At 39.5% G+C, this 27,249-nt stretch overlaps 1 protein-coding gene across 1 annotated transcript in view; it reads left to right on the top strand.

The window, feature by feature from the left end:
- Positions 1-154: 154 nt before the first annotated feature.
- syt6a (synaptotagmin VIa) overlaps positions 155-27,249 on the top strand; it is a gene marked incomplete at its 3' end in the record, with an annotated part of 63,382 nt that continues 36,287 nt past the window's right edge. Inside the window, exon 1 of the mRNA XM_080031106.1 lies at positions 155-326. Within this exon, the coding sequence (XP_079887232.1) occupies positions 170-326 (157 nt within the window). The 5' untranslated portion in view covers positions 155-169. The remainder of the gene's footprint in view (positions 327-27,249) is intronic.

Consider the following 27,249-nt stretch of genomic DNA (forward strand, 5'->3'; position numbering starts at 1 on the left):
AGTTGCATTTGTGCCTCTGCATGCGAGACTACTGCTGCTGCTGCTGCTGCTGCTGCTGCTTCTGTTGCGCGTGTGTCGTGTGTGTGTGTCGTGTCGTGTGTGTGTGGGTGTGTTAGTCGCCCCTTGGATGAGCACACACACACACTAGGCTGAGGATGCTGCTGGGAGCATGAGTTCTGACCGAGAGGAGTATGACATGGTCTGTCAGAAAGCCGTGACCCTCATCGTTGACCTGTGCCTTCACAACAGCACCGTGCTGGACCGGGACACCTGTCAGGATTACCTCTTCCTGCTGTCCAGCCAGAGCTCGGGACACAAAGAAGTGGGTAAGGAACATCATTCACTCCTAATCGTCTGTACTGTGTGTGTGTGTGTGTAAGGCAGTAGTAGCTTTATCCTGATGTGATTTGGAAGTCTCAATGCTATAGGTTTTCCCTCAAAAGAGAGTTTTTTTTTCTTTTATTGGCATTTAGCGTCCAACATTTCATCAGCATATCTAGTGTGTGTGTGCTCACCATCCTTACTGAGTATGATTCATGTTTGGAATTTGTCTATATCAAAAGTACACATGCAGACATAATACTATAAAGGAATACATTTAAAGTGAAGAGAACTATATCAACAGTTAGGGAGTAGTCTAGAAGAGAGCTCATTTTAAAAAGGAAAAAGCAATATTTTACTTGTATGTGAATGCCAAAGGTAGCATCAATCTTTAACATGCCACTTAACCACCTGGTTTCACTTATATATTTCCGTTTGTTTACTACATGTGTACGGTCACAGATGGTTGGTCGCACAAAGCCATTAATACATCCTTAATGAGTTTTCCTGACCCCGCGGGCAAGAGGGAGCGAAAGGTGTTTAAAACAAACTCCCCTTGAATCCCCCAGTTTCCTCCCTAGAGAGATGAGCTTCTATACCATTAATAGATAAAGCCTGGAGCTGAGTAATGCCAGCTGATGCTGTCCTGATCACAGGCACACAGAGACAAGAGAGGAGGAAAACAAACAGACCTTTTCAGACATGTATGCGGCTGGATCAGTTATGATATGTCAGAAATTTAAAAAAATTATTTTGTGATTCCACTAATAGACTGAATAAATTTGACAGAGTATCCTCCTAACTTATATATTCAACAACTTTACCATTCTGATGAACTATTAGAGTTGCAACTGTTTGATGACATTATTTTTTATTAATATTACCTATGCAATTATGTTTATGTATTTAAACATTTTCTATATCTGTTTTTTTTTTGCCTTTCCAGTTATTCATTGATTGTATACATTGTATATATAACTGTTAAGGTGTATGTCCTGTGATGGTGGCTATGTATCTGTATCAGTGTGTTTAGTTTTTGTCTCTGTGTTAGCCATTTGTCAGCGGGAAGCATGGGACTGGGGACAAATGGGAAAAAATGCAGTACAAACAAGTTTATCAGTTCTATTCCACTTTGCCATTCAATAAATAAACCATGACGGGAGAGAGACAATTGCAGCTAAGGAATATGAACACATGAAGAGCCGTTAATTCAAAGGCAGTTATGTTATACGCGTTGTGTTTAATCTACAGAGGAAAGTTCCTACACTATGAATTCGACTTTTTGACTTCATTCATGAGGCTTGATTTACACATCTGTTGCAGCCCAGTGCAGCTGTTGCTTTGGCACATGTAGTATAGTGGGCTCTCTAGCCTCTTTAAAGGAATAATGATCCCTCTCTTCCAATGCGTTGTTATGGGAGCAGCTCTGGTATATACTGCAGATGCTGGCAGACTTTGTGATGCTTTAAAGTCTTTGTTCTTTGTGTGTGTGTGTGAATCCCGGTTATGAAGATCCTGCCAATGTTGGATGAATTGTTCTAGAAGCAGTAAGGGAAATGTATTCATGATTTTTTTCCGGTGTTGCAATGCAGATAACATTATACAAGAGATGGTGGCCAAAGGGAGTGTGATGAATTGCATTCTTTATAGATTTGGAAAAGCATGCCGTGCCTGAGCAAAGTAAAGATCTTTAGATAGGTGAGATTAAAAAATGTTTCGTATATACTGTATATATATTTTTTTATCTCACAAACTTGTTCTTTGAAAAGCAACCCGGTGATAATATCTTTAGGAGATATCATTTCATACCGATTTTGTAATCCCGTACTGTAATCTATTTATAATTGTTCGCTGATCCATCTATTTTTTTAACGAATACAACGAAATAACAAAAGCATCGGTAAAGATGTGAAAATGTAATAATAACCTATGTAAACAGTAAAAGAAAAAGCTGACACCAAAAAGTTCAAAGTTAAAAATGCAGAACACATCATTTTCATACACATTTCTTAACCTAATACTGCTATCTATAACTGTTTGCTGATCCATTAAGTTTTATATTTATTCTTCTTCAAACCAACAGTGAGTGTTGTGTAAGCCTCCCAAACACTTCTTTGTCCTACAGTATGTTTGAACAGAGAAATTGGTCTTCAGCTTTGTCAGCAGGTGCAAAAGGAAATAAGCAAAAAAAAAACTTAAAAAAAAACATTTTGTCAAGGAGGCGCTTGTTCCGTTCACAGAGTGCATGTCACACCAATCCTGAGCAGATCCGCTGTCTCCTCACATCAGTCTCAGCCGAACGAATTGAAAGAACACGTCACACAGAGCCACTGGCATCCACTACTGAGCTGTGGGGACGTTTAATGCCATTGCATGTTATGCAGCCGTTGATGTAAATGACTTCTGCCACATGGAAAAAGCTAAAGACAAGCTGCTTGCCATAATGATGGAGGATGTGTATAGGGTTTGTTGGGGGGTTGTATGGAATGTCGCCATTGAGTTGGTATAATAATGCGTAAAATCCCCTGGAGAATGGTATGCAGTTCAAGCCGCGTTCAATGAAACAAATTCAACAAAGATATATGATATTGAATAGGAATTCAATTTGGAGCATTGTCTTTACTTGAGTATTTTTTCATTTTCTGCTCCTTTATGCTTCTACTGCTCCACAACATTTCAAGGGGATATATTGTAGATGTTACTCCACTACATTTGTTTGATGACTTTAGTTGGTGGCTACCTTGTGGATTCAGATTGATAATAGTCAAGAAATGCATTATGATGCCATGTTTAAGATTAAAAAATGTACTTGATGCCTGCAGGGAAATTTAAAAATGCAATTATATAATATACCCTATTCAAAAATGGGCAGTTATGCGAAATTGTACTTTTGGTACTAGCACAAAATGCCATTTTTGACGATTCCTTGTTATTCATTTATTTTTGTTTATTTTTTACATTTTCCAGTTGTATTACTGGAAACGACTGGGGCGACTGTGGCTCAGTTGGTAGAGAGGGTCGGCTGATGATCAAAGGGTTGGAGGTTCGATCCCCGCCCTGCCACCTGTGTCATGGTTGTCGTGTCCTTGGGCAAGACACTTAACCCACCTTGCCTTGTGTGAATGTCAATAGTTAGCCTGCTATCGGTGTGTGAATGATAACGTGGGAAAGGAAAACAGGTCTCCCTTGTAAAAGAGTTTTCGGTCTCAATGGGATTTACCTGTATACATAAAGGTTAAAAAAATAAAAAATAAATTAGACAGCACAGAGTTGAAATGGGGAGAGAGAGAGGGGGGACGACCCGCAACAAAGGCCCACAGGTCGGACCCGAACCCGCGACCACCGAAACGAAGGCCGGAGCCAACATGGTACGCGCTCCATCCACTACGCCACCAGAGCGCCCCATTCCTTGTTATTTTTAAGTCAAATTTTAAATGAATTTCTCCTAACAAATCAGTATATACAGAATATTCTCTGTATTCATTTTGATTTGATTATATACATATTTGGTCAAAACTGTATTACAAAATAAGAAATTAGAAGTTTAGCGTTTTACAGTGGGTGTGAATCATTGGTAACAACTGAAAATGTTGGTTCTAGTCATTCTGACTGGGGAAAATATGTGTGAGGGAAGGCAGAAAAATATTCTATTATCTTCAAAAGAGAGAGATGCAATCTTTACGTCACGTCTGAGTGTCAGCCTTTGATCCACTAGCTTCAATGCAATATCTTCACTCATTTCTTTCATCTGTCCTTATCTGAAATTTGGTTTTTGACATTTGCTATCCATATTCCAATATAAACTGGCATCCATTGCAGTACTTTATTTAATATTTGTTCTATAAGAAAAAAGCTAAACTATCTTAACAAAGCCAAACAACGATTTATAGCATCCAATACAACTTTAGAGCATAGCAAAGTACTTAATGTCCATCATCAATCTCTTTTGTCATATTTTACATTTCACAGCAGTCTAAAAAAACTGTAAGTCATCTACAGTATATATTTCATAATAGAAGTGTCTGAACTTCACCACTCATATGGACTACAGGGCTCATGGGAAATGTAGTTAGGGTTAAAAATGAATTGTCATCATCTAGACATAAACAGAGTTAATGTATGTGGGACAACATTGTTAGCCATTCATCTTTGCCTTGAGCAACTCTGTGACTCATGTGTAGCTTGCTGGATATTGTGATTTGAATCACGGACTAATAGAGTGCTTGAGAGGTTAAAAGACTTCTTGCTGTAAGTTTGGACCTTCAGGCCATTTGGAATGAGCACCATTAGATAAATACAGCAGAGCAAAGTTTGCAAATGACTTATCAAGTTTTCAAATAACATAAAGTTGCAGAAAGTTATGTCTCAGTGTGGTAAGTTAAACTAACTGTGTGTTCATACAGAAAACAAAGTAAATTATAGAGGTTGATTGAAAGACGAAAATTAGAAATGAAGTCGTTCAAGCAAAATTAACTCGTCTATTTAAGTCTAAAATGCTTCAGCTTGCGCAAATGACCGTGTGTATCCTGGGATTTAATGAATCTATTTCATAAGGTAAAGAGATTAAAGGAACATAAGAAAGAGAGAGAGAGAGAGAGAGAGAGAGAGAGAGACTGTAGAGAAAGAAAGTTTTGTAATTTGTCACTTGGAAAGCAGAAGCGAGCAAGCTATGCGCCAACTAGCTAACACTTTCTGAGCAAATAGGAAATACAAATTAAAAATGAACAGCTCGGTGGTTCCTACCAAAAGTCTAATGTTGAAATGGAGCTGAGAGGGTTTGTGAGCTTTACCAAAAAAACCTATGAACTTTTACTAAAGCAATCCGTAGGCTACAGTCCAACTCCATTCCCAGACAGTATTGCACCACTGAAGATCACCTTATTTCTCCTTGGAGCGGAATATCCTATTCTGGAAAACATTGCACAGCGGCTGCATTATCATTACTTACACTTCTTCTCCCCAAAAAAGAGAGTAGAATTCCAATTCCATCCTCATTTTTATCTTGCAAAGTGCGCTACATGTTTTCAAATTTCTCATTACTCCATGAACTCACCCTAAGATCTACTTATCCCAGTTGACGTGTGTGTAGGTTTCAAACCCACTCTTCTATACATTCATCACAGAGTATTTATTCGTACTGCTTAGAATATTTCGGTTTTTCTTTTCAACATTGCTCATTGGAGTGGAACCTCTGTTGCATCCCAAATGAATGTGCCTTCTTTTTGCAAACATTTGGCCTATTCTTTCTGTTTTAATCACAGCTCTTGGGGGGTGGGGGGGGGAGTTTTGGACAATCCAACATTCATTGCTCTAATTCGACCCAATTTCTCCATCTGGGACATCTTAAAAAGGCCACATTAGCTTTGCAAAACTGATGTAGGCCTTTTGAATATCTCTGTAGCAATCAGGCTCAGAGCAACCAAGTCATTTTTTACAAGAACAAAATGTCCCTTTCCAAAATCTCCACTGTGGGCTTTGAGTTTATCCCAACCTCGCACTAGATTTTTGAATCGATTACGATGAAATAAGAAACGGTCTAATTAGAAAAGCCAGGGACTTTAATTCCCCTTGTATTGATGCGGGTGGGAGATAATGACCCTGTTGTCTTTATTGACCAATTTGTTGAATCTTGCCGCGTCGTGGCTGATTGTATTCCCAATCAAGGACGTCGGCGTGACAACAAGCCAGCTGAAACCCACCTGCTGTGCCAGTGAAAGGCAAACACACACACACACACACACACACACAACACTAGTTTATAGTGAGATGAATGAGAGCTTGGGATCCCATCTCACACTCTGCTGAGCGAACATTTCCCTTCTGATCAACTGCCCGTCTGCGATAATGATATTCCCTCTTGAGAGCGCTGATACGGGTTACAAAACATATCCCATGAGCCCGCGTGGCTACTCAACACACACACACATCCACTCACTCACTCACTCTCTCTCTCTCTCTCTCTCTCACACACACACACACACACACACACACACACACACACACACACACACACACACACACACACACACACACACACACACTCTCTCTCTCTACACTACACTACACTACACTCCACTACACTACACTCACGCCCTCATTACAAATTCCTCTTCCATTATCAGCCTGCAGCTTCAGGTGTGTGGGCTTGGAAATTGACGAGGCTTATTTTTGATCGCATTATTTCCTTGCACGCCCATCTCGTCTTGAAGGGGGTTTATTAAACAAGACCTTGGCATGGCAGAGGACATTAGCATCAGCAGGATCATTCGTTTAGTTCCACAAAGGGGTCGGCTGCTCTCTCCGTCCGTGTGGTACATTTGCAGGGACGGGATGGTGGTGGTGCATTGCAGGTTTGTTGTGTCCAAAAGACGAAAAAAACAAGAACATCACATTAACTGCGCTGTGGAGATTAGAAGAACCACTGTGCCTTTCAATAATTCATACCCACACACACTGTCTACTGTCTCTGTATTTAATTGATTCAACATTTCACCGAAAGACCAAGAAGACTGGAGACAAGGGCTAGGTTCCTGTTGTGGGAGATAACACGTGGGAGAATGTCTTGTCTTTGAGCTGTCATAAAAACCACCGAACGCCATTCCTCAAGGGCCCGCCGCCATTATAGCTATAATCATTGGAACAATAAAACACTTTTTTTTTTCTACTTTTCCTTTGTTTATAGCGGCCACTAGAGCAAGGTGGGCAGGGGAATATAACCCACACACAGCATTGAGAAGGGTTTATCTATTGAGTTAGCCTTTCTCCTCTTTGTGCACCTTAAAAGCTACAGTGCGTAACTTGTGTCGCCCCCATGAGGAATTCTGAGTAAAAACAACACCACTGAGGATTGAACATTGTACTGTATAACTTCTGCTAAACCTCCAGGTTTTTTTCTTAGCAATAGAATCAACAACTGAAACATTTCTTGGGCGCTTCTTGGGATTTTTCTGAGCTGCTGCGCCAGTGTCAGGGGGCGACACCAGTTTGTAAACGCTGCCATACTGAGAAATACAGAGAGAGTTTGGTGGAGCTGATAGGCTTAATCAACTTTGTGTCTACTCGTTTAGCGATGGCATGTAAATGTCACAGATATTCATTTGTATGAAAAAGGTGTGCACTGTTGCTTTAAGTGCAGAGGGATACAATTGTGTTTTTGATTATAGGTTGGGGTTAAAATCAAACAGATACGGCAGAGTGGTGTCAATGAGCCAGTTCAATCACGGGGGAGGATATAATGGCTGCCCAAGTGGAACACATCTTTCATTAAAATGAATACACGGTAAACACAAAAGTCAAACGGTGACCTGAATTCCAATCAGGCTCTTCCAGTAAGCAGTCTGTGAACAGAATTATAAATGATGGAAACGCCTTCATCTCACCACCCCCCGACAATATTTTACTTTTGAAGCGCAATGACAACCGGGATGTCCCCCCAAGGTGCTAATACTGCCAGTGATGGCCCCGGCTCCCCATGGCAGTGGAACTATTTGTGAATGTTAATCAATCGGACTGAATAAATGATGACATAATCCGCCTTTCTGGACTCACATGGTGCACACAATGTGGCACTATGTTGCACCGTGTGTAGGTTTTTCACAGGACATTGCCCTTTGCATGTTTTTTTTTCTGTTACAAAATGCTTCAGTGTCATTAGTGACAAAAGTGTTAGCAGAGAGAGTAATGTAGAAACTTGCTGTGTGCTACGTCCTAAGCTGGTGCACTGGGCCAGACCTCGGCTGAGCTATCGAGTGGTGACACCGGTTTATTGATTAAAGAATCAGGCCCCAAGTGAGCAAAGCGCTGAGGAACACATTTGACTTTTTTCCCCCCTTTTTTTAACCCTAACCCTAGAGCAAAACATTAAACTGCAATTTGGTGCAATTGACCATCCCCTATACGCCTCTCCTCCCTCCTTTACCATGTTATTTGTCCACAAACACCACAACTTCAGTTAATGGAAACGGCAGTAGAGGGATGTAACACTCCAAATTCATTGTCATTTTTTAAAAACAATTGGGGCCTTCTTGGTTTCAGAAAGAGGTTTGACAGAGGCAGGCTTCTCAGTTCTAGCCAAACCATTTTTTTTCCCCTTATTCCTTTTAACTTTCACTCTTACTACAAATCAAATACACACTGCAGTACTGTATTTTGGGATAGTCAAAGTCATTGTTATGGTCTTTAGAATTGCCTCATTTGCTCTTCTCATTTCTAATGAAGCCCCGTGCATCTCTTTTGTCTCAGTGTCACTGGCTGTTTTGTCATTACGGCTGTTGTGTCGTTGTGCTGTCTGTCACGGTGAGAGATTTACGTCTCCGGGGACGATGCTCCTGTCACGCCCACACGGGGTCGATGATGGTGTGGAATCTGACGTGGAGTCTGTTCACTTCATCACACAAATGAATGTGCTGTGTCTTAAAAAGTAAAAGTCACCAAAATGGTGAATAATAAAAAAACTGTAAAACTGTATTGTTCCAGCAAAGAACTAAATCTAGAGTGAGATCTGTAACTAACAATGCAAATCGGACTAACTTTTTTTTTTTTTTGTTTTTTTTGTAATTTTTATGCTTTACTGATAGTGTAGAGACAGATTTGAAATGGGGCAGAGAGGGGAGCGACATGCAGAGAACGACCGCGGGCTGGAATCGAACCCGGGTCCGCTGCTGGCCGAGGCCCATGGGGGGGACGCCCTACTAACTGAGCTAAGGGCGCCCCCTGGACAGTTAATTTGTGTAGCTTAATATATTTCTTTCTTCATTTTTTTAAATTTAATTTTCTTTTTTGTACAGCCATTGTAGCTAAGCGTTATACAGTGTGCAAAGGAGCATACTGTAGTCTAATTTCCCATATTGGTCTTTGTATATTTATTCATTTCTGTTGATGTTTTCATCCAATTATCAGCTGACAAGAGGCTCATGTTGCAAATGACCTTCATTTGTATTCACAATATCACTTATTTACTTCACATAGCCGCCGGGGGAGTTTTATTGGTCAGATGTGAGAATATGTGAAAACAGTAGCTAAACAAAGCCTCAGGCAGAGCAGGACCTGACTGTATTTTTTCCTGGGCTTAAATTTAGACAAAGTTGGCCCATCAATAAACGGCGGCATTTGCTGTAAAATTAATTCCAAGCAGATGTGTGTGTCCTCATCTGCTCACTTTGATTAACTGTATATGAATTAAATACTCAAGCTGTAAAGCATGGCACTGATTTGGTTTGAAGTATGTCTTGATTTAAAGCTGCATTGATTAATACCTAGGCCGTCTGTGTGTGTGTGTGTGTGTGTGTGTGTGTGTGTGTGTGGCTGTCCTTTTAAGTTTCTCACCACCCCAACCGTTCTTCCAATTTACTTCACACTTGGCGGGTGTGTTGCTGAGGACACATGGGAGTTCATCGCATAAGGTGTTTTTTCGTTAAAAAATCGGTCAAAACCTGATCAAGCCTGCTCCAGTTAATCTTGCCTTTGGCTGTAGTACACATCTGTTTTCATTTTTAAAAAAAGTCTTCTAAACTTACTGTACACTACCTGCCCAGTACCAAACAACCTTTTAGCTACTAGCCGGTGAACACAGAGTAGCATTTAGCTAACAAAACATTTCAAAATATTTTCCATGAGGAGTTGCTGAAGTGAGCTGAAGGAAAAGTAAATGTTGTATTTCAATTCATCAGGTGGCCATTAATATGAACCAAATGTATACTTATGTGAAATAAGATAATTTCCTAACATGTGCGGTGCACTAGACAACTTTATACAGTGATAATATGTAATTTACAGGTTTCTTTGCTGACCCCAACTGGCCAACAAATTTAATTAACACTTCTCTTAGTCTAAGCTTGAATGTATTATCTATTCAACCTTAAATTATAAAACTGTAATAAATCAGATTAATGGGAGTCTCTTAAGAATAGTTCGGTATGTGTAGCACGTTTGTGTTTGATAACCGCCTAAAGTTAAATAGCTTCAAAGAGGCTTTCAATGTGTGTGTTTATTTCTGGGAAAGACACACACACACACAGTCACAACGCTCCATCACATTCAATCAAAAATAATTGTGGAGATGTGTAAATAGGCAACTGTCTGCTCACATGTTCACCATGACAAATTCATTAGTCGATGATGTGTCAGTGTTGTGTTCACACAGTCTGTCATGCTGCCAAGTGGACACACATCAATTAATGTTCGATTGCAAAACAAAGACGCTTTTTATTTAGCTTTGATTCAAAGTCAAAGTATACCTTATTATCCCAGAGTTGGGAAGCAAGCTTGTCAAACAATTAAAATCACAAAGAATAATATGTTCACCTCATCTCAAATTGAATTTAGCAAAGATCTGTTTTTATTGTACAATCACACACACTCCATCATAACAGCCCTGCAGTAAATTGAATGTGCTGTATTGAATTTGACTGTGTCGGAGGTGTCTGAGAGGTCTTTACTCAACTTAATTGTCATTTCTGAAGGCAATAGTTTGTGGGGTTTTATTGATATGAAAGATGTTTCTCATATTTAATCCACCATTAGGTCTTTTTTTAGCAGGGCAAATGGATGCAAAGGAAATTGCACTGAAAAAAGTGAGAAATATATCAGCAGCTTGTTGTCCAGAGTGGTTCAATTGAAGGAATGGATTCTTTATTTTCCTGTTGGAACAATTGGAATGATTCAACCGACATGGGATTACATGGCGGCGCATAATGATACAACCCACTGTTGCATAAACCACATATTGTACATGGTCCTTGAACCAAAGACAGAAATAGAAAAATACAATATGAAAGCTGTCTAGATACACAACACATTTATATCTTAGTGGCCATGAATTTTCTGCATAATGCCTCATGACTGAGTCAGTCTACCCAAACTACACGCAAAATACTTAGATCATGATATAAATGATCAAATAAAACTGTATTTTTACATGATTGTTGCTGTTGGGTTTTGGATCTTCATGGTTGAATGCACTTGAATTAACTGGATTAAAGCGTCAGGAATTCTGAGTAATTACAACAACACTGTCGGCCACTCTACATGAGGAAAGCCTATTTTATTCTGCCTTCTGCTGTACATCCAGGTTTTTTCCTAGCAGTAGAATCAACAACTGAACAATTTAGTCAGCACTTCTTGAGCTCCTGTGCCAGTGTCAGGGGACAACACCAGTTTGTAAACGCTGCTAGGCTGAATCAACTTTGTGTCAACTCGTTTGGCGATGGCTTGAATGTAACCGACATTCATTTATATGAAGGCACAAACTTTATCTCACAAATAACTTACAAGTCGGATCCTATTTTCCAACACTATATACATCCTGTGTCCAGATATAGTAACGGGATTTTTTTTTTCGTTTCTATTTTATACTGTTCTTAGTTCAAAAGCCTCATTATTCTCATGTAAACGTGTGGGAGAGTAACACACATGTCATGTCATTGTTCGTTCATGAGAAGTCCAATCAACAGAAGGGTGTTAGGTGTTCCATGTGTTTTGCCTGTGGGTGAGGGATGTGCCATTTCCTCTCTCCACTAAAACTAACTAGCCACTGGCGATGGCAAGATAATGAGGAGCAGGTCCACTACATTAAAACTGTATTTACTAATTAGTTTTAAGGATGATACGCTAAATTGAACACAAATATCAGTACATAAGCGACAAACAGAGAGTGTAATATGTATGCAACGCTGCATTATTTTAACCAGCGACGCCAACAGTTCATTGAATTCTGCCGCCGTGTGTTATGACAGTGATTGAAGATGTTATTCTTCATTCACATTAGCCAAAACGGGAAAGAGCATCAATTTCTATATTAGTTGATGAAATAGTCTATTATATGTGTATTGTAGCTTTTATTTTTTTTTGTGTATGCAGTCTGTTGTCTTTTTTTATGTCTGCTAATAAATTCTGTGTTGGTTTCGTGAGCGGCCCGGAAGATGTGTTAGTCACAGTGCACCTAGAACATATGGTGCCTTAGGCCCCTCCATCAATTCGGACTGTATCATTCCTGTTTCCTGGAATCTCTGCCGCTTCCTATATTTTGTGTTTTCACTTATACCACCATTAACGATCCCCTGAGGAAACATGACCCACAAGAAGTACAATCAGGGAGATGGGGGGAGGACAAATTGAATAACAACATCATGACAAAAGACTAGGAGGCACAGAAAAGTGTGTATCTGTGAGTGTGAGTGTGTCTGTCTGTGTGTGTGTCTATATGTGTGTAGCTAAGTGTGTGTGTGTGTGTGTGTGTGTGTGTGTGTGTGTGTGTGTGTGTGTGTGTGTGTGTGTGTGTGTGTGTAAGTGTGTGTGTGAGTGAACTAGATGTGTGACAATTTGTGCTTGTAAATGTGTGTTCATTTGTGCGTCAGTCATTGAGTTTGAACAACAAGGTGATCATGTCTCATTAAAACTACAGGCAGCATTTGATTTTTTTTTTCTCCTTTTCACAGAAAGGGAAACTAAAGGTGTAATTTCGAAGTCTGTTGTGACATTTCGTCCACTGATTATATTATCGCCCTCTGCAAGGCAAGGCAAGGCACCGACTGATCTGAAATGATGTTACCTAAGCTGACAAGAATTGATGGAATGACCTTACAGCTTGTCCACCGGCGGGAAAAATTGCGCAGTGGTTTCTCATTGTGAAACATTGGAGTTGTGAAAACAGCCATGCATCCACATTGTTCAATATTTATCACTTATATTACATTAGTGGAAGAACACTAGACTGTCGCACAGGGTATCAGTGGAGTACAGAGAGTTCTTGGACAGAAAAACTTACTGAAAAAAAGAAAATGATGGATTAAATAGAGACTCTACTAATACTAATATACTGTAGGATGGATTTTTTTTTATATACAGCCAGAAAAACAAGTAGTTATCACATGTCTCTGGGTTCCCTGTTCCATTATTCATCAACAGACGCAGCCAATTAATTTGCATATTTATTTATTTTTGTAAGGAGCAGAAATACATATCCACATATAGATTCCGAGGAAGTCAAGTAGATCATTTGACAACAAATGTTAGGTTGATGCAATTAGTATATGTGGAATTTTTCTTTAAAACATAGACCTAATTACAACAGATTTGTAAGCAAGCAAGTTTCAACTTCTGAGTAACATTTTGTTAAAGCTTCTACTACGTGTATGAAAAGTTAAGTTGAATAATCTTCAAAAAGGAGTAACTTACTTTCGAGAGAGGCAAAACAAGGTTCAGGTCCTCCAAAGTCCCATTCATTGCTCCCATATACAATGTTAGGTGATACAAAGTTAAGCCTTGATGCTGCATTGATCTGTATGTACATCTCCTGGTTAAATCATCCGTACGAAATACAAACAAACAACTGCATTACGAAAAACTTTTAATCCTGTGATAAAAAGCTTAAGGTACTAGCACTCCCAAGGTGCATTGCAACTGCATTCAACCAATCAATGAGCACTAAAAAACGAGCAGTGCTAACTGCGGAGAGTTTGTAGAATCAACAGCTTAAATCAATGCACTTGGATTTCCCTGAACTCTGACAGACTCTCCTTAGCAATGGAGAAGAAAAGTTGCGATGACGAACATATCTTGATTTCTCAAAATAATTCAAGCCGGTGGTCATAACATAAACTTCTAATATGGTTTGATAATCAGGAAATCACATCTAAAACATACAACTCTATACACACATATATATATATATATTTTTTTTTGCATATCCAACCTTTCCTTGTCTGTCATGACCCGTAGCTTGTACTTGCTTGTTGATCTTAGCTAATTTAAGGTCAACATTGCTGAGTAACTGACATTCCTAATATGTTCACTGACATTTAAAAAGGTCACAAAAATTGATTGACATGTCATACATTTTCCTCTAAAGCACATTTGATGTGGTTATATTTATAGATGACAAACACTTTGTCAATGGGTACACACTTCTTTTTCATTTATATCCGCACGCAAACTATATTCAACATGTATAAGGAGGAATAAAGTTTCCAGCAATTAAAGGAGCTCCGAGGAACTTACAGTTTGTGTTAATTCTTGCGCCCTCTTTGGACAAAAGCGGTACTGTTTTCACTACGCCAGCTCTTGTTCCTTGGTGAGTGTACCCATGACAAAGGCATTAATCAAAGATAAATAAAAATAGCGTTCTTTGCACTGATGGTCTCGTTTGCTGTTACATGACTTTTATGATCATCAGAGGAAAAATGAGACTATTTCAGAAATATGTAAAAGGTTCCTCGTAGCATCTTTTATGAATAATGATTAAGATGATGTTGACTTGGGTTACATGGAGGTTTTCTCTCAGGGAAATACCAACTGTTTTCAAAGTGCATGACTCATTAAAATTACAGTGTCAGAACTGTACATTCGCTCCTATAATTAATTCACAATTACATAATAATTTTTCAGGAAACAATCAGGAATTCATTACAACACAAAGCTATAAAAAAAAGTGTTACACAGTAAACTTTTAATTGGGTCCACGTCTAGATTACAATATATCTGCTTTGTGTAAATTCCACCAAGAAGATAAGAATATGATTTTCTTTTAAATTATTAATTTTGCGCTTATATGGCAATTAGGAATATCCGTGTCCACATTGAAATTACAACAGGTGAAACGTGTTCGTGTTGGGAGATGGACAGGAATGAGCCCGGAACAATTTACAAATGACCTCAAGGGGTCACTTATGGAAATCGCTCTATGTAAATAAGTTTCAGCGACAGTAATTTCATCCCCAGTGGTAGATCATAACCCCCTCTTTGACAGGCTAATCCCCAACCAAGCGTGTAATTAAGACCAGAGTCGGGTGCGCTGGGATTGTAACGCATACATGGGACGTGGGAGCCGTGTGTGTGTGGAAACTAATCACCTGTCATTGGCTTTTAGTGACCAAAGCACAGGCACTAATGCATTATTTAAAGGTGGAGTCAGTGATTCTGGTGAATGCTTGTTGTAAAAAAAAAAATGTCTTTGTCAAAATAAGTGAATATCTCCTCACGATGCGCTACCTGTCCGTATGCGGTGAAAAACAATCCAATATTAATACACAGCCTGATATGTCAAAAACGGTATTTAAACAAAGGGGGCCCACTGTAGCAAGCCATATGTCAGTGTATCAACACCAGATTTTTTTTTCACCACACACACACACACACACGCATGCACGCATGCACGCACGCACGCACGCACGCACGCACGCACGCACGCACACACACACACACACACACACACACACACACACACACACACACACACACACACACACACACACACACACACACACACACACACACACACTACGGACAGGTAGCAGATCGTGAGGAGATATTCACAGATTTTGTCAAAAAAGTGAATTTTGTCAACAAGCATTATCCAGAATCACTGATTCCAACTTTAAATCAGGTTTGGATGAAGACAGAAGAGGAACATTACTAAGTGATTCATCATTATGAATATTTTTTTTTCTACCTCTGACAGAAACGATCTGTCATATGAAGATGGGATATCTCATCTGCATTAAGGCTGCGGCAAACTGTGGATCCGTCTTTCAAAATGTTCCACCGATGCCAGAGGGGAATAAAGTCGAGGTTTTTAGAGCCTGAGGCATAAACCAGCCTTTACTACATTGTATCCATATTATATCAGTGTATAGGCTACCACCATATACCGCTATCTATTCACTGCAGAAGATAGAGTATGGCACACACCACTGAGGGCATCTGGTCTGCAGTCCACTTCCTGTACTACATTATAATATAATGATGACCAGCTTCTTATCTCTCTCTCTCTCTCTCTCTCTCTCTCTCTCTCTACCTCCCTCTACCTCCCTCTCTCTCCTTTTACTGCCATGTTGAAAGTAGTTACATGCAAATCTATTAACATTGTTACAAGCTCGGGGCGCTCTGGTGGCATAGTGGATAGAGGCGTACCATGTTGGCTCAGGCCTTGTTGCAGTGGTCGCGGGTACGAATCCGACCCGTGGACCTTTACTGTGTGTCATCCCCCGCTATCAAATAAAACTTGAAAATGCCAAAAAAAATATATATAAAAATTGTTACGAGCTTGGAAATTGAATGTGTACATTTTGATTTAGTACTTACTTTTCTTCCGTCTCATGTTAAGGTCATGTTAAGGTTAAGGTGTGTCATTTCTCGAATTCAAGCACACTAACTTTATAGTGACTTTGATTTATATACTTATAATAACTGTGTCAAATGACAATGTGGAAGCAACGGGACAATGCGGAATGTAATGCTGGTAAGGAACAGCCTACAGAGAAGTGTTGTAAAGTTTTTGAGTCATTGGTGAGAGTTGTATTTATTTAAAATGTAACATGAATATTAATGCTCATAATTGAACAATTTGTGTAAGTTACACATAAGCCATTAAAAAAAATTAAAACTTAAATTTTGGACAGTTTACGACACACTTTTAATGTAGTTCTTTTTACAGCAATATAAATGTATGGATACTTGGGGGCAGTGCAATATACCCTGACACTAGAGATATGGAACAATATTAGCATTCATTTGGAGTTGCTTTTTCTGGACATCTGACAATTGAAAATCCAATATTCACTTTATTATTCGCTCTATATGGCTCAACACCAACTCCTGGGGGAAATATCAGGCTCTCAATGCATCACAATGTTCACGCTCTTGTCGCTAACTGTGTCTGTCTGCTGCTGGGGCTTGGGCAGGTAATGTACAGTGACGATAGAAAAGACAAAAAAAAATTCCGAAAGACACTTGAACGCATCACACAGCTGAAGAGAACTGTCAAGTGACATTTCTTTTTAACTACAAATGATTGCCTTCATTAAAGGCGTAGTCCGCGATTCTGGAGAACGCTTGTTTTCAAAATCGCTTTTTGTCACACGATCCGCTGTCCATAGGCTACTGTGTGTGCGCGCTAAATTCAGTGTTTATACACAGCCTAGGCTCTGTAAAACGTTATGCAGGGGGGACCCACCATAGCTATAGCAACATACCAGTTTACAGAGTCTAGGCTATGTATCAACAATGGATTTTTTTTCAGCACGCACACACAGTAGCGTATCGTGAGGAGATATTAACTGATTTTGACAAAAAAAGTGATTTTGACAACAAGCGTTCTCCAGAATCACTGACTCGACCTTTAATATATTTTATTTGAAGTTGAAAGTATAAAAACCATGTGCAGTAAATAGTCACCTTTCAGGGCTTTGCAGCCATCAACATGTGCAACTTTAAGCTCATTATAAAGCTGACAGTAATTGGCCCTTTCAAGGATACCCTACACGAAAAAATCCACTGTGGACCCACTCTGATCTAAAAATACCCAAAAACAAGGTGAGTGGGCTCTCCATTCCATCCATATACCATCAGGTTGACATGGTAATGAGGCTGTATCCGACACAATCCTATACAATGGGAAAAGGCAATACATTCAATTGGAAGGTGTCTTTTCTATATGGCATTTGGCCAAGAAGAACCAAAACGAGAAGGTGTCTATATATATGTATATCGAGAGCCGCCATGAATTCAGAGCAGACCAGGGTCAGTCGAAGAGAGGAAATGGAAACTGTCTCCCAGTGTATTGGCTCAATTCACTCGATGGAGAAAGTCCTGTAATATCCGGCCTCCATGCCTAACTTGATGGGGAACTGATATGTCCCTCTGTGTCTCGGCAAAGAGCTTTGTGAGCGGCTCAGTCTTGCAGTATAATCTCTATCGTGTTTGCTAAACTCTGCTCGTTGTTGACTGCTGTCGCTACGCCTGGCAAAACATTACACTTTGCATGATGGCATTATTAGTATAATGATTTCATGAGGATGTGGCACAAATTTGAACCGACTTTTCAGAAAGAAAGAAAAAAGCTAATGTATTCGAATTTCTACCCCTACTACAATGTAATGTGAAATATTAAGAATTGGTTCATCAAAATAAGGTTTAAAACATTAGTATTTGCTACATTTACTGGATTAAAACCATTGCCTGTTGGTTGAAAACACTGTCTCTGACTGATGTTTATTTTCCCATCTGATGATTTTTTTAATCAATAAGGCCGTAATAGAGTCTTAAATAGCACTTGATGGCTACTAAAAAACGAAGGCTAATTCTCCTACAATGTCAGCATCCTATGCAATTATTGATCCATGTGAAGGACATTCATATAAAGAAGGAGCATTTTTCTTGTAGCCTATATTGCAGTGTAGGACTGGTTAGTAATAGCCTTGCGAGAATGATTAGCAAAAATGCAAATATTGTATTAAAATGATGGTTTAATTATAAGAGGAACCGGGCTTTCAGGGTCGCTGGAGTGCAAACTTTTCCCAAATACAAAAATGACTTAATGTGAACTAATAAAGTGTGATACGTTCCTTGAACTTGGAAGTAGCGCTGGTGGTTTACAACTGTAGGTAGTAAGCCGGTTAGCTGGGCATGCCAACATTTTGCAGCTTACGTCAGAGCTCTTATAAGTATATTTTGGGAAGACTAAAAAAGGACACAACTACCCACTCTCTTAAAAGAGCATGACAGACCTGCTCTGATTGCTACGTTTGGAAGAAATTTGCTGTTGGCTAGCGTGGTTTACCGAAAGGTCACTTAATGAGGACATGTAAAAATAGATTTTGGAGTGAATATGCATGAATAAGATCACGGGCAGACACACACCATTGCAGTCACTGAAAATGTCATATAAAATGTCATTTAAAGTCACAGTGCCAAAGGTTGTCTCTTTGTTTTAAAAGCTGAGTATATCGAGAAGCCTTGTAATTGGGAGCCATCAGGAGGAGACTTGGTAATGCTGGGTTAGCACTTTATTATTTGCATGTTGTGCAGATTCATATTAGGTGAGTGTATTCTTAAAAACAAAACAGTTAGTAATGGGAGTGTCATGATTCTCCAATTCCGGGATTGGATTTGATTCTCGATTTAAAGGGCACGTTTCAAATTGGATTCTAAATCTTTAATTGTTTTGGCCACGCTAAAATCCGTAACGTATGTTTGAGAGAGTACTACAACGTGCTGTGTGTTTTTTTTTTGGCCAAATCTTTGATTCCACTTTGAATTTTCGAGGGGTCGACATCATGGCATCATTTGAATCAATTTCCAACTAACATATATTGTGACACACCACACATTAAGTGTATTCTAAAAAAGCAACGGATACAGTATGGGTTAACATGACACCAAATATCAGGAGAATTGAGCCTATACACTGACTGCCAACTCCATTTCGATCATAAGACTCTCTCCACTCCCCTGCAGTGAGCCTTGAGTACAGTCTTTTCCTTTAACCTTCTTCCCATCCTCTTCCCAGTTCCAGGTCAGGCCTTTACTGATTGATGCCTGGGAGGATTTTCCTGGAGGCTGTATATTAAAGCTCCTCCGGCGAATACCTGAGTGGATTCTCATTCAGATTTTTATTCTCTGCACATCACTCCCCCCGGGGGAAAGACAGTCCTCCAGCCCGGAGCTCACTCTCCTTTGAACTCGATTTAAGTTTTTTTTCCTCGATGTATGGGCCACATGCCATAAGATTGTTGTTGAGGCTGTTAAGAGGACAGGAGGCTACTGATGTAAGTGTGTGTGAGTGTGTGCGTGTGTGTGTGCGTGTGTGTGTGTGTGTGTGTGTGTGTGTGTGTGTGTATGTGCTCAGAGCATTGCTTTCCCTACATTCACTGGGAGCAGGGGACCATGTCAAATACACTACAAGTACAAGGATTAAGTGTTTTGCCAGATGTGTCATAAACTAATATAAAGGGGATTTAAAAACTAATTTGAGAGATTAGAAGACATGTAATGACAGGCAACTCCACGATATGAAGTATTTTGCACCTTTAAATTCTGCCAAAAGTCTGACCAGCGAGGGCTATCGTCCTACTAATGTCCAAATCATCTCATTTAGGTGTATTTGCACGGCACTTAATATTTCTCAAAGAGGGATCCTTGTACCAGGACCGTCTGGTTTATGAGCGAGGATTAAGGGGATTCAGTTTAGCCGATCAATTCCACAAGGATCAAAACACAGACGAGGCCGTGCAAGCACAAAGAAAAGTGAAGATTTCATTTTTTTTATTTTTAATACATTTTGGGTGGTAAAAAGCTAGAATTCATTGGGTCTAAGGAAGACATTTTATGTAGTTTTTCATGATGAAGAGAACAATAAGGATATGTATGTTTGTATAATATGTGTATCCGTTTGCAAGAGGTATTGGAAATGCATTGAGTCAACATCTGAAATGAAACCAGCATGGAGGCAGAAAACGTTTCCTTTGTTCCTGGGATATGCAGTACTATATCCGCAGTACGTGACAACAATATAAATAAAAAGATGAAATGGAAATACAATTGAAAGCCTCTGTGTGGGATGTTTGAAATTGTTCACGAATCGTAAAGAGAGGATTCGGGATGACAGAGACCCCTGGAACTGGACAGCCTGGAGTGCTGTGCTTCACAACCATCCACATTACAATAATAGCTTTTAGGCTACGGTTGTGTACCACATATAATGCATTTCATTGTCGTGGAACCAAAAGCTCTCACTGTAATTGAAAAAAAAAATAAAAGCTAGCGAGAGATCACTCACCATTTTTTGAGGGCGGATTCAGCAGAATAACGTTTTAAAATTGTGCCAAAAAGTTGTTAGACGGAAGAGTGGTAGCTACAACCGTGTTAAACATTCTTGGATCAAAATGGAAAGTGTAGATGGATGGATGTGTGGATACAGCATCCTTCAAACAAATATAAAATATAAATCTCATGTAAGTTATTTATTTTTATTTATTTTTTTACAAATTGAAAATAAAAGTCGAAAACAAGATTGAACACTAAAACACTTTCGTATCCTAGAAGTGGACAAAATGTTATCTGCAGAGGAGAGGTAAGAGCCAATCGAAGCCGAGTGCTGACCAAGGAAGAGTGTCAAGGGAAATGCTGGAGCCATCCTGAGAAGCTGCATGGTAGTAATGATAAAAGATGAGTAAACTGAGAGTTAGAGTTAGGAGGTGCCAGGGGGGAAGCTTTTCTCTCTTAAAGGAGACCTGAGCTCCCCCTGGAGCAACATGTAGAGTTTTAGTGAGTCTCCAGACAATGAGATAACCACAAGGATTAAAGGTGCAGTCAGCGATTCTGTAGAATGCTTGTTGTCAAAATCATGTATTTTTTTTTTCAAAATCAGTGAACATCTCCTGACAATCTAAAATATATATTGGTAAGTGTTAGCCTAGGCTCTGTAAACATGCATGTTTTATGGTGGACCCCTTTGTTTGCATACCAGTTTACAGAGCCTAGGCTGTGTATATTTTTTCTCAGCGCACAAACAACACGGACAGGTAGCGTGGGGAGGAGATATCTACAGATTTTTTTACAAAAAAAGTGATTTTGACAACAAGCATTCTCCAGAATCACTGACTCCACCTTTAAAAGAGACCCAAGCTCCCCCAGAACCAATACAAAGGTAGAGTTTTAGTGAGTCCCCAGAAACCTCAATAACCACAAGCATTACGTTTCTAATGGGGCGATGAAAGATTTGAAATTGAATGTCACGTGTCATTGTGTAATGTGTGCCTAACCCTGGCCCCCGCCCGGTGTGTCTGACTTTATCTTCTGTCAATAACGCGTGACAAATGATTGATCTGCGTTTACAGGGTGTTTTTTCATTACGCATCACGGGCTACTTTCACCGGTTGATTTATACGTCAATGTGTAATTATAGTGTCTGGACCTGGTGTCAGATTGTTGGTTTCTCAACGATCGGCTACTGTAGCTCACTTCCTGCCAAGCCTCTCGCTTAATGTTAAAGCCAAAACTTGAGGTCTGCTGCAACTCTCAGTTCTTTTAAATCGAGTCTGAAGACTTTTTTGTTTCCATTTTAACCTGCAATTTTTATTTTATTTGCTTCTTTTATTAGCTTTTAAATGTTTTATAATGTGTCTCCATTTTAACCTGCAATTTTTATTTTATTTGCTTCTTTTATTCGCTTTTAAATGTTTTATAATGTGTTTTATGTATTCTAATCTTGCCCCTGTAAAGCACTTTGAGTGGCCTTGTGTCTGAATTGTGCTATATAAATAAACTTGCCTTGCCTTGCCTTGCCTTGCCATGTCAGCTGAGAATACACCTTTGGCCTGGCAGGTTGCTCCTCTATTTCAACCCCGAAAAAACAAGATTTTGGGATAATACAGATGTAAGAGAGCGTTGAGATTTTTTTTTTACATGCCAAGACAAATATGTGATACACAAATGATTAATGCTACTGGTAAATGAATGTTTCGCTAAGTGGCAAGCTTTTATTTAGCATCAGAGGTGGCAATAGTTTATGAAAGTCTTTCTCTCTCTTCCTCTCTATCCAGAACCTGCGGTTTGTTTTTATTTATTTATTTATTTATGATCGATGTATCTCTTCCAAAACGATAGGTCTGATCTGACCACGAAACAATCTTTCCTCATCCCAACCCTGTAAGCCACAGTGTACTGTAATTCAAACGCTGGTTAAGCTCCATTTAAAGTAATGTTCTCATCTGGAACTAGAGCCAAGCGAGGACTATTTAAATAAACCATTGATATAGTAAAACACTGCGCTACCTTCTTCCTTCCTCATAGCTTGAGGCTGTGTGTTTAATACAGGATAAAATGGACTTTCGCAGGTGGTTTTCACTTAATTCTCCTTTAAATGCCCACATATTTCTCTATATTACTTATTATTAGATTGTTAACATAAATGCATCAGAGTGTAAGAAGCATTTTACTATTGTAGCTTTTCAGGGTAGGAACTAGTTTCAAATATTCTATACGGTTGATTATTCCCAACCTAGGGGTCTGGTCCTTCCAAAGGGTCACAAGATAAATCTTAGGGGTCATGAGATGGATGATTGGATGAAAAAGCAAAAATGAAAAAATGAAAAACAAAGTTATTCTTTGGATTTCTCTCTACCCTGAGTGTCTCCTAATCAGTGTCAATCCACTTAGTTAGTCAGCTGTTGCTCGGGTAACTGCTCCAGACTTCATCCAGGTATTGTCTGCTGGTTGTGGCATGTTTTGAAGTGAACCTTAACTTACATTTCTCTCATCAGTGAGGCGACTGTGAGTCTCCCACACCTAAGATGTTAGTTCACACCACATGCCTGGCTGCTTTCTCTGGATTTGCCCAGTTTCCCCAGGCTTGAAAGCCACCTTTTGCTGATATTATTTTTTTTTTGTTGGTAGTTCCAGCTGTTTTTCAGCTATTTTGCCCTGCCGTGACAACATTTTCAGTTATCTACCCTGCTGTGCTCTTTCCTAGTAGCACAAGCATGTAAAATGGCAGCACCGTGACCTTTTCCTCTGCGATAAATAGCTCCGCCAAAGAATACATTTTTTATGCTCACTATGGTGAAGCTTCAGCTGCTCCTGAGACAGCCTCTGATGCCGTTTCAACATCATCTTCCTCAACCCAGAGGTAAATACACCGCATCCAGCTTGCTCTCACAATCAGTTATGTGAGGGGAATTGGAAGGAGGGAGTGCATGCTTACGTTGGTTCACCTCACATGGGTGATTCTCATGAAATCTTGGTTTCAAAGATTTCAAACATGAAATAAAAACTTGCATCAGCAAATTCCCTTTTTAGGTATTAATAACAAGGTCTGAAGTGTTTCAAAAAGAAGTCATGAAATCTCATTACCGCAACATTCTGAAAATATCATGACCATTAGGATAGCTCATATATTCTCACATTTTTAAAAATTGATTATGAACCGTCATGCACATTAAACTGAAACTCTGAAATAATATATATTTTTTGGAATTAACATATTTATTGATTTTGACTGATATCTCTCATTACCGCAACACTGTTTACAAACTAAAACCTACTATGCTTTTCCCAGGTGTAGCCAGAAAGCTACCCATTCCACAACAAATCTTCTACTCACTCACCGTATTGGAAAATTGCAGAAGTGCCTAGGGGGAGTGGGGGGGAGAGAGACAACGATGCTGTATCTCTCAACAACACTGATTAGAGGACAGCAGAGGTTATGTAAGACACTGGCCCCCCGTGGCTTAGACCGTATGGATTCAAGCACCCTTGGGTGTTTTCATTCAGGCTCCAGAGTCATGTCATTACTCAGGGCCACATGTTGATGTTTGAGACAGTCCTCTCGGGGGAAAACCCTTCTGTAGTCATTTACAATTATAATAAGGAGGCTTGGTGACCAGGCCCGGTTCTAGAAAGTTAGATTAGGGTGGGCCTGTAGAAATTTTAGGTGGGCACACTGGGCAGAGAGACCGAAGATGCGAGCGCGCACAGAGCGCGCGAGCCAAATTGTTTTGCCCTTGTAAGATCTCTGCGTCTGCTTTTTGGCACATTTACTGTGAATTGTGTTGAACACAATATGCAAATAAACTTTGAGTGTTGCTGTGTGGGAGATTTGATTCTTGCATGTTTTTTTTCTCAAATGTTTATGAATAACATATAATATACATTATATACAACATATAATGTATCTTTTTTTTATCGCATTATTAACTGTAGGCAGCATGAGCTGATTGAAGAGAAAGCTTTGGGACTGGGCAACCTGGATGGTGGTAGTCCAGAGCTATATACTATACACACTATATAGATATATAGTCTTTCCACTATTGCCTCCGATGTCCAGCTGGGTGAAAATAGTAGCCAGCCGAGGTCACAACCCTGCTAGGGGGGTCCGGGGGTATGCCCCCCCGGGAGATTTTTTTTTACCTTTTTTAAGTGAAATGCATGAATCTGGTAGCCTGGCATTCCCAGACCTGCCACTAGGCGCTGGCAAATTAAATTGGCTGCGCGTGTTGGTCTGGACACGCTCCGTTGAAGCTTTATCAAGAAGACCAGAAATCTGGCTATGGTTTCAATTGGTTCTATCTAATATGGGCGCGCCAGAGCCCTTTATATGGTACTCTGGGGAGGACATAACCGGATGACGACAGTGACGTGCATGCGACGTCGAAGCCGTGATAGTAAACATCAAAGATGGCTGCGGATATGTTGTGTGAGTTTGAGACTGCTTTGGCCTCGACCCTTAACGATTTGGAAGACGGCACTCAAATCTTTCATTAGCAAGTAAGTGGAATGTTCTGTTTTGCCGACCGACAACGGCAAACGTTTAATTTAACAGTTTAACAGCTGTTCGCTAAACGAAAGGGGCTTACGTCACCTTGTGCATCGCTCTGATTGGTTGTAGTGCTATCCAACTGCGTGCAGTGGCATTTGAAATGCACGAGTAGGAGCCGCCCCTTGAGTTGGAAATTACTATTGGTCGTGGCCAGACCCTCTATCGTTCAAGATATCAGGGTCTGGATTTCCAGGCTATGAATCTGGTGCACTTTGAGAGCAAAATTAAGAGGCTAAATCTGAGGAATTTTGTGTGAACAAATAATTTGGAGACACTGTGTCGGATGAATTAGAAGCTATTGAAGAAAGACACATGGATTTTCCATAGAAATATAAATTTGAAATAAAATATTATGCAGGGTCCTCTGGGATGGGCTTGGTGCTCTTTTTCTTTTACGGGACATATTTTTCTGTAATATAATTAATTCATTTAAATGCAGTGAGAGGAACAAAGCAGAAGAACTGTTGTCCAGTTATCTTTTTTTCCACAGACGAGGCTGAAATAGGCAATAGACTACAGTATACACAGTGCATGGGCAACTGAGGGCAGCCCCATTTTCAAATATTTTTAAATAAACTCAATACACACTGTGCATGCCATGGACTTGAACATGACGTGATCAGTTAACCTCAGATTACCTCCCAGATGAACTGATTAAATTATTAAGCTATTAACTATCTACCAAAACATTGTATTCCTTTTATTGTATGGTAATTTACATTTACATAATATGATGTTGATATCAAACACACAAACTAAAAAGGCAGTCGGGACCCTAAGCAACCGCTCATTTTGCTTATGCCTCGGGCCGGCTCTGCTGACCAGTGACCACTATAAGCGGGTGGGTAACTTGGAGGCAGGCTGTCCTGCCCACCCAATAATACAATTAGAAGCAATGCATGGTAGTGGTATATTCTTTAGTATTAATTAATTGTCTGAATTTTATTTGACATTTTCTTGGACAGCGAATGAACAGGTCCGTCCGATAGTGGGTCTGGACCTCCACCTAAAAATAAACAAAATAAATCTTTTTTTTTTTTTTTTAGATTGGGTGGGCACGGCCCACCCTGGCCCCTGGCTACCGCCGGCCCTGTTGGTGACTATTGATACAGACATTGTGTTGCATTACAATTTTAGACAAAGGGTGTCGGCAAATGCAGGAAATAGTATGAAATGGTCAAGAAAATGATCCTCTGTCAATGTTCTAATGTTAGTCTTTCATTAGATTTGTATTATTTTGAATGTGAAAAACAAGATTTTACTGTTTCAGTTGCTTGAGGTTGAGCTCTGTTTTGTATCGGAAACTGATGAGTATTCATTATGGATTAATCTGATGATTAGTTCCGTGAATACTTGATTTATTGTTCAGTTTGTAAAACCAGTGAGAAATGTCATCATATTGACCCAAAGCCTCAAAAGGGTTTTGCCCGACTAACAGTCGATTAAATGTTTTTGTGTAAATTCACAATTCCAATTACATTTCTGTCAATGCATACATCTTAAATAAAAAAATTGCAAACATCTAAAGCTGTGCGATAAAATTACAATATTGTCTGCTCAAAAGTAGATCAAATTGATTTATCTAAAAAAATTACTCAAGCAAGAACCTCAAATGTGCAATGTACAATACCTGGATAAATGCAGGTATTCTTATTAAAGACATCACATTATGCTGCATTGAGCCTGTGGATGTGCCAACACATATGTTATATTTCCCAACACATGTGTGCTAAATATAATCTTCTAGTATAGCAACCTTGTTGCTAAGAGATTATCAAAGTGTGACCTGGTTATAAATCCATATGATTATACTTCCCAGTAAGAAACCAAACAAAGCA

Source organism: Ammodytes marinus (assembly GCF_949987685.1).
Source record: "Ammodytes marinus genome assembly, chromosome: 7".
NCBI classification, from domain to species: Eukaryota; Metazoa; Chordata; class Actinopteri; order Uranoscopiformes; family Ammodytidae; genus Ammodytes; species Ammodytes marinus.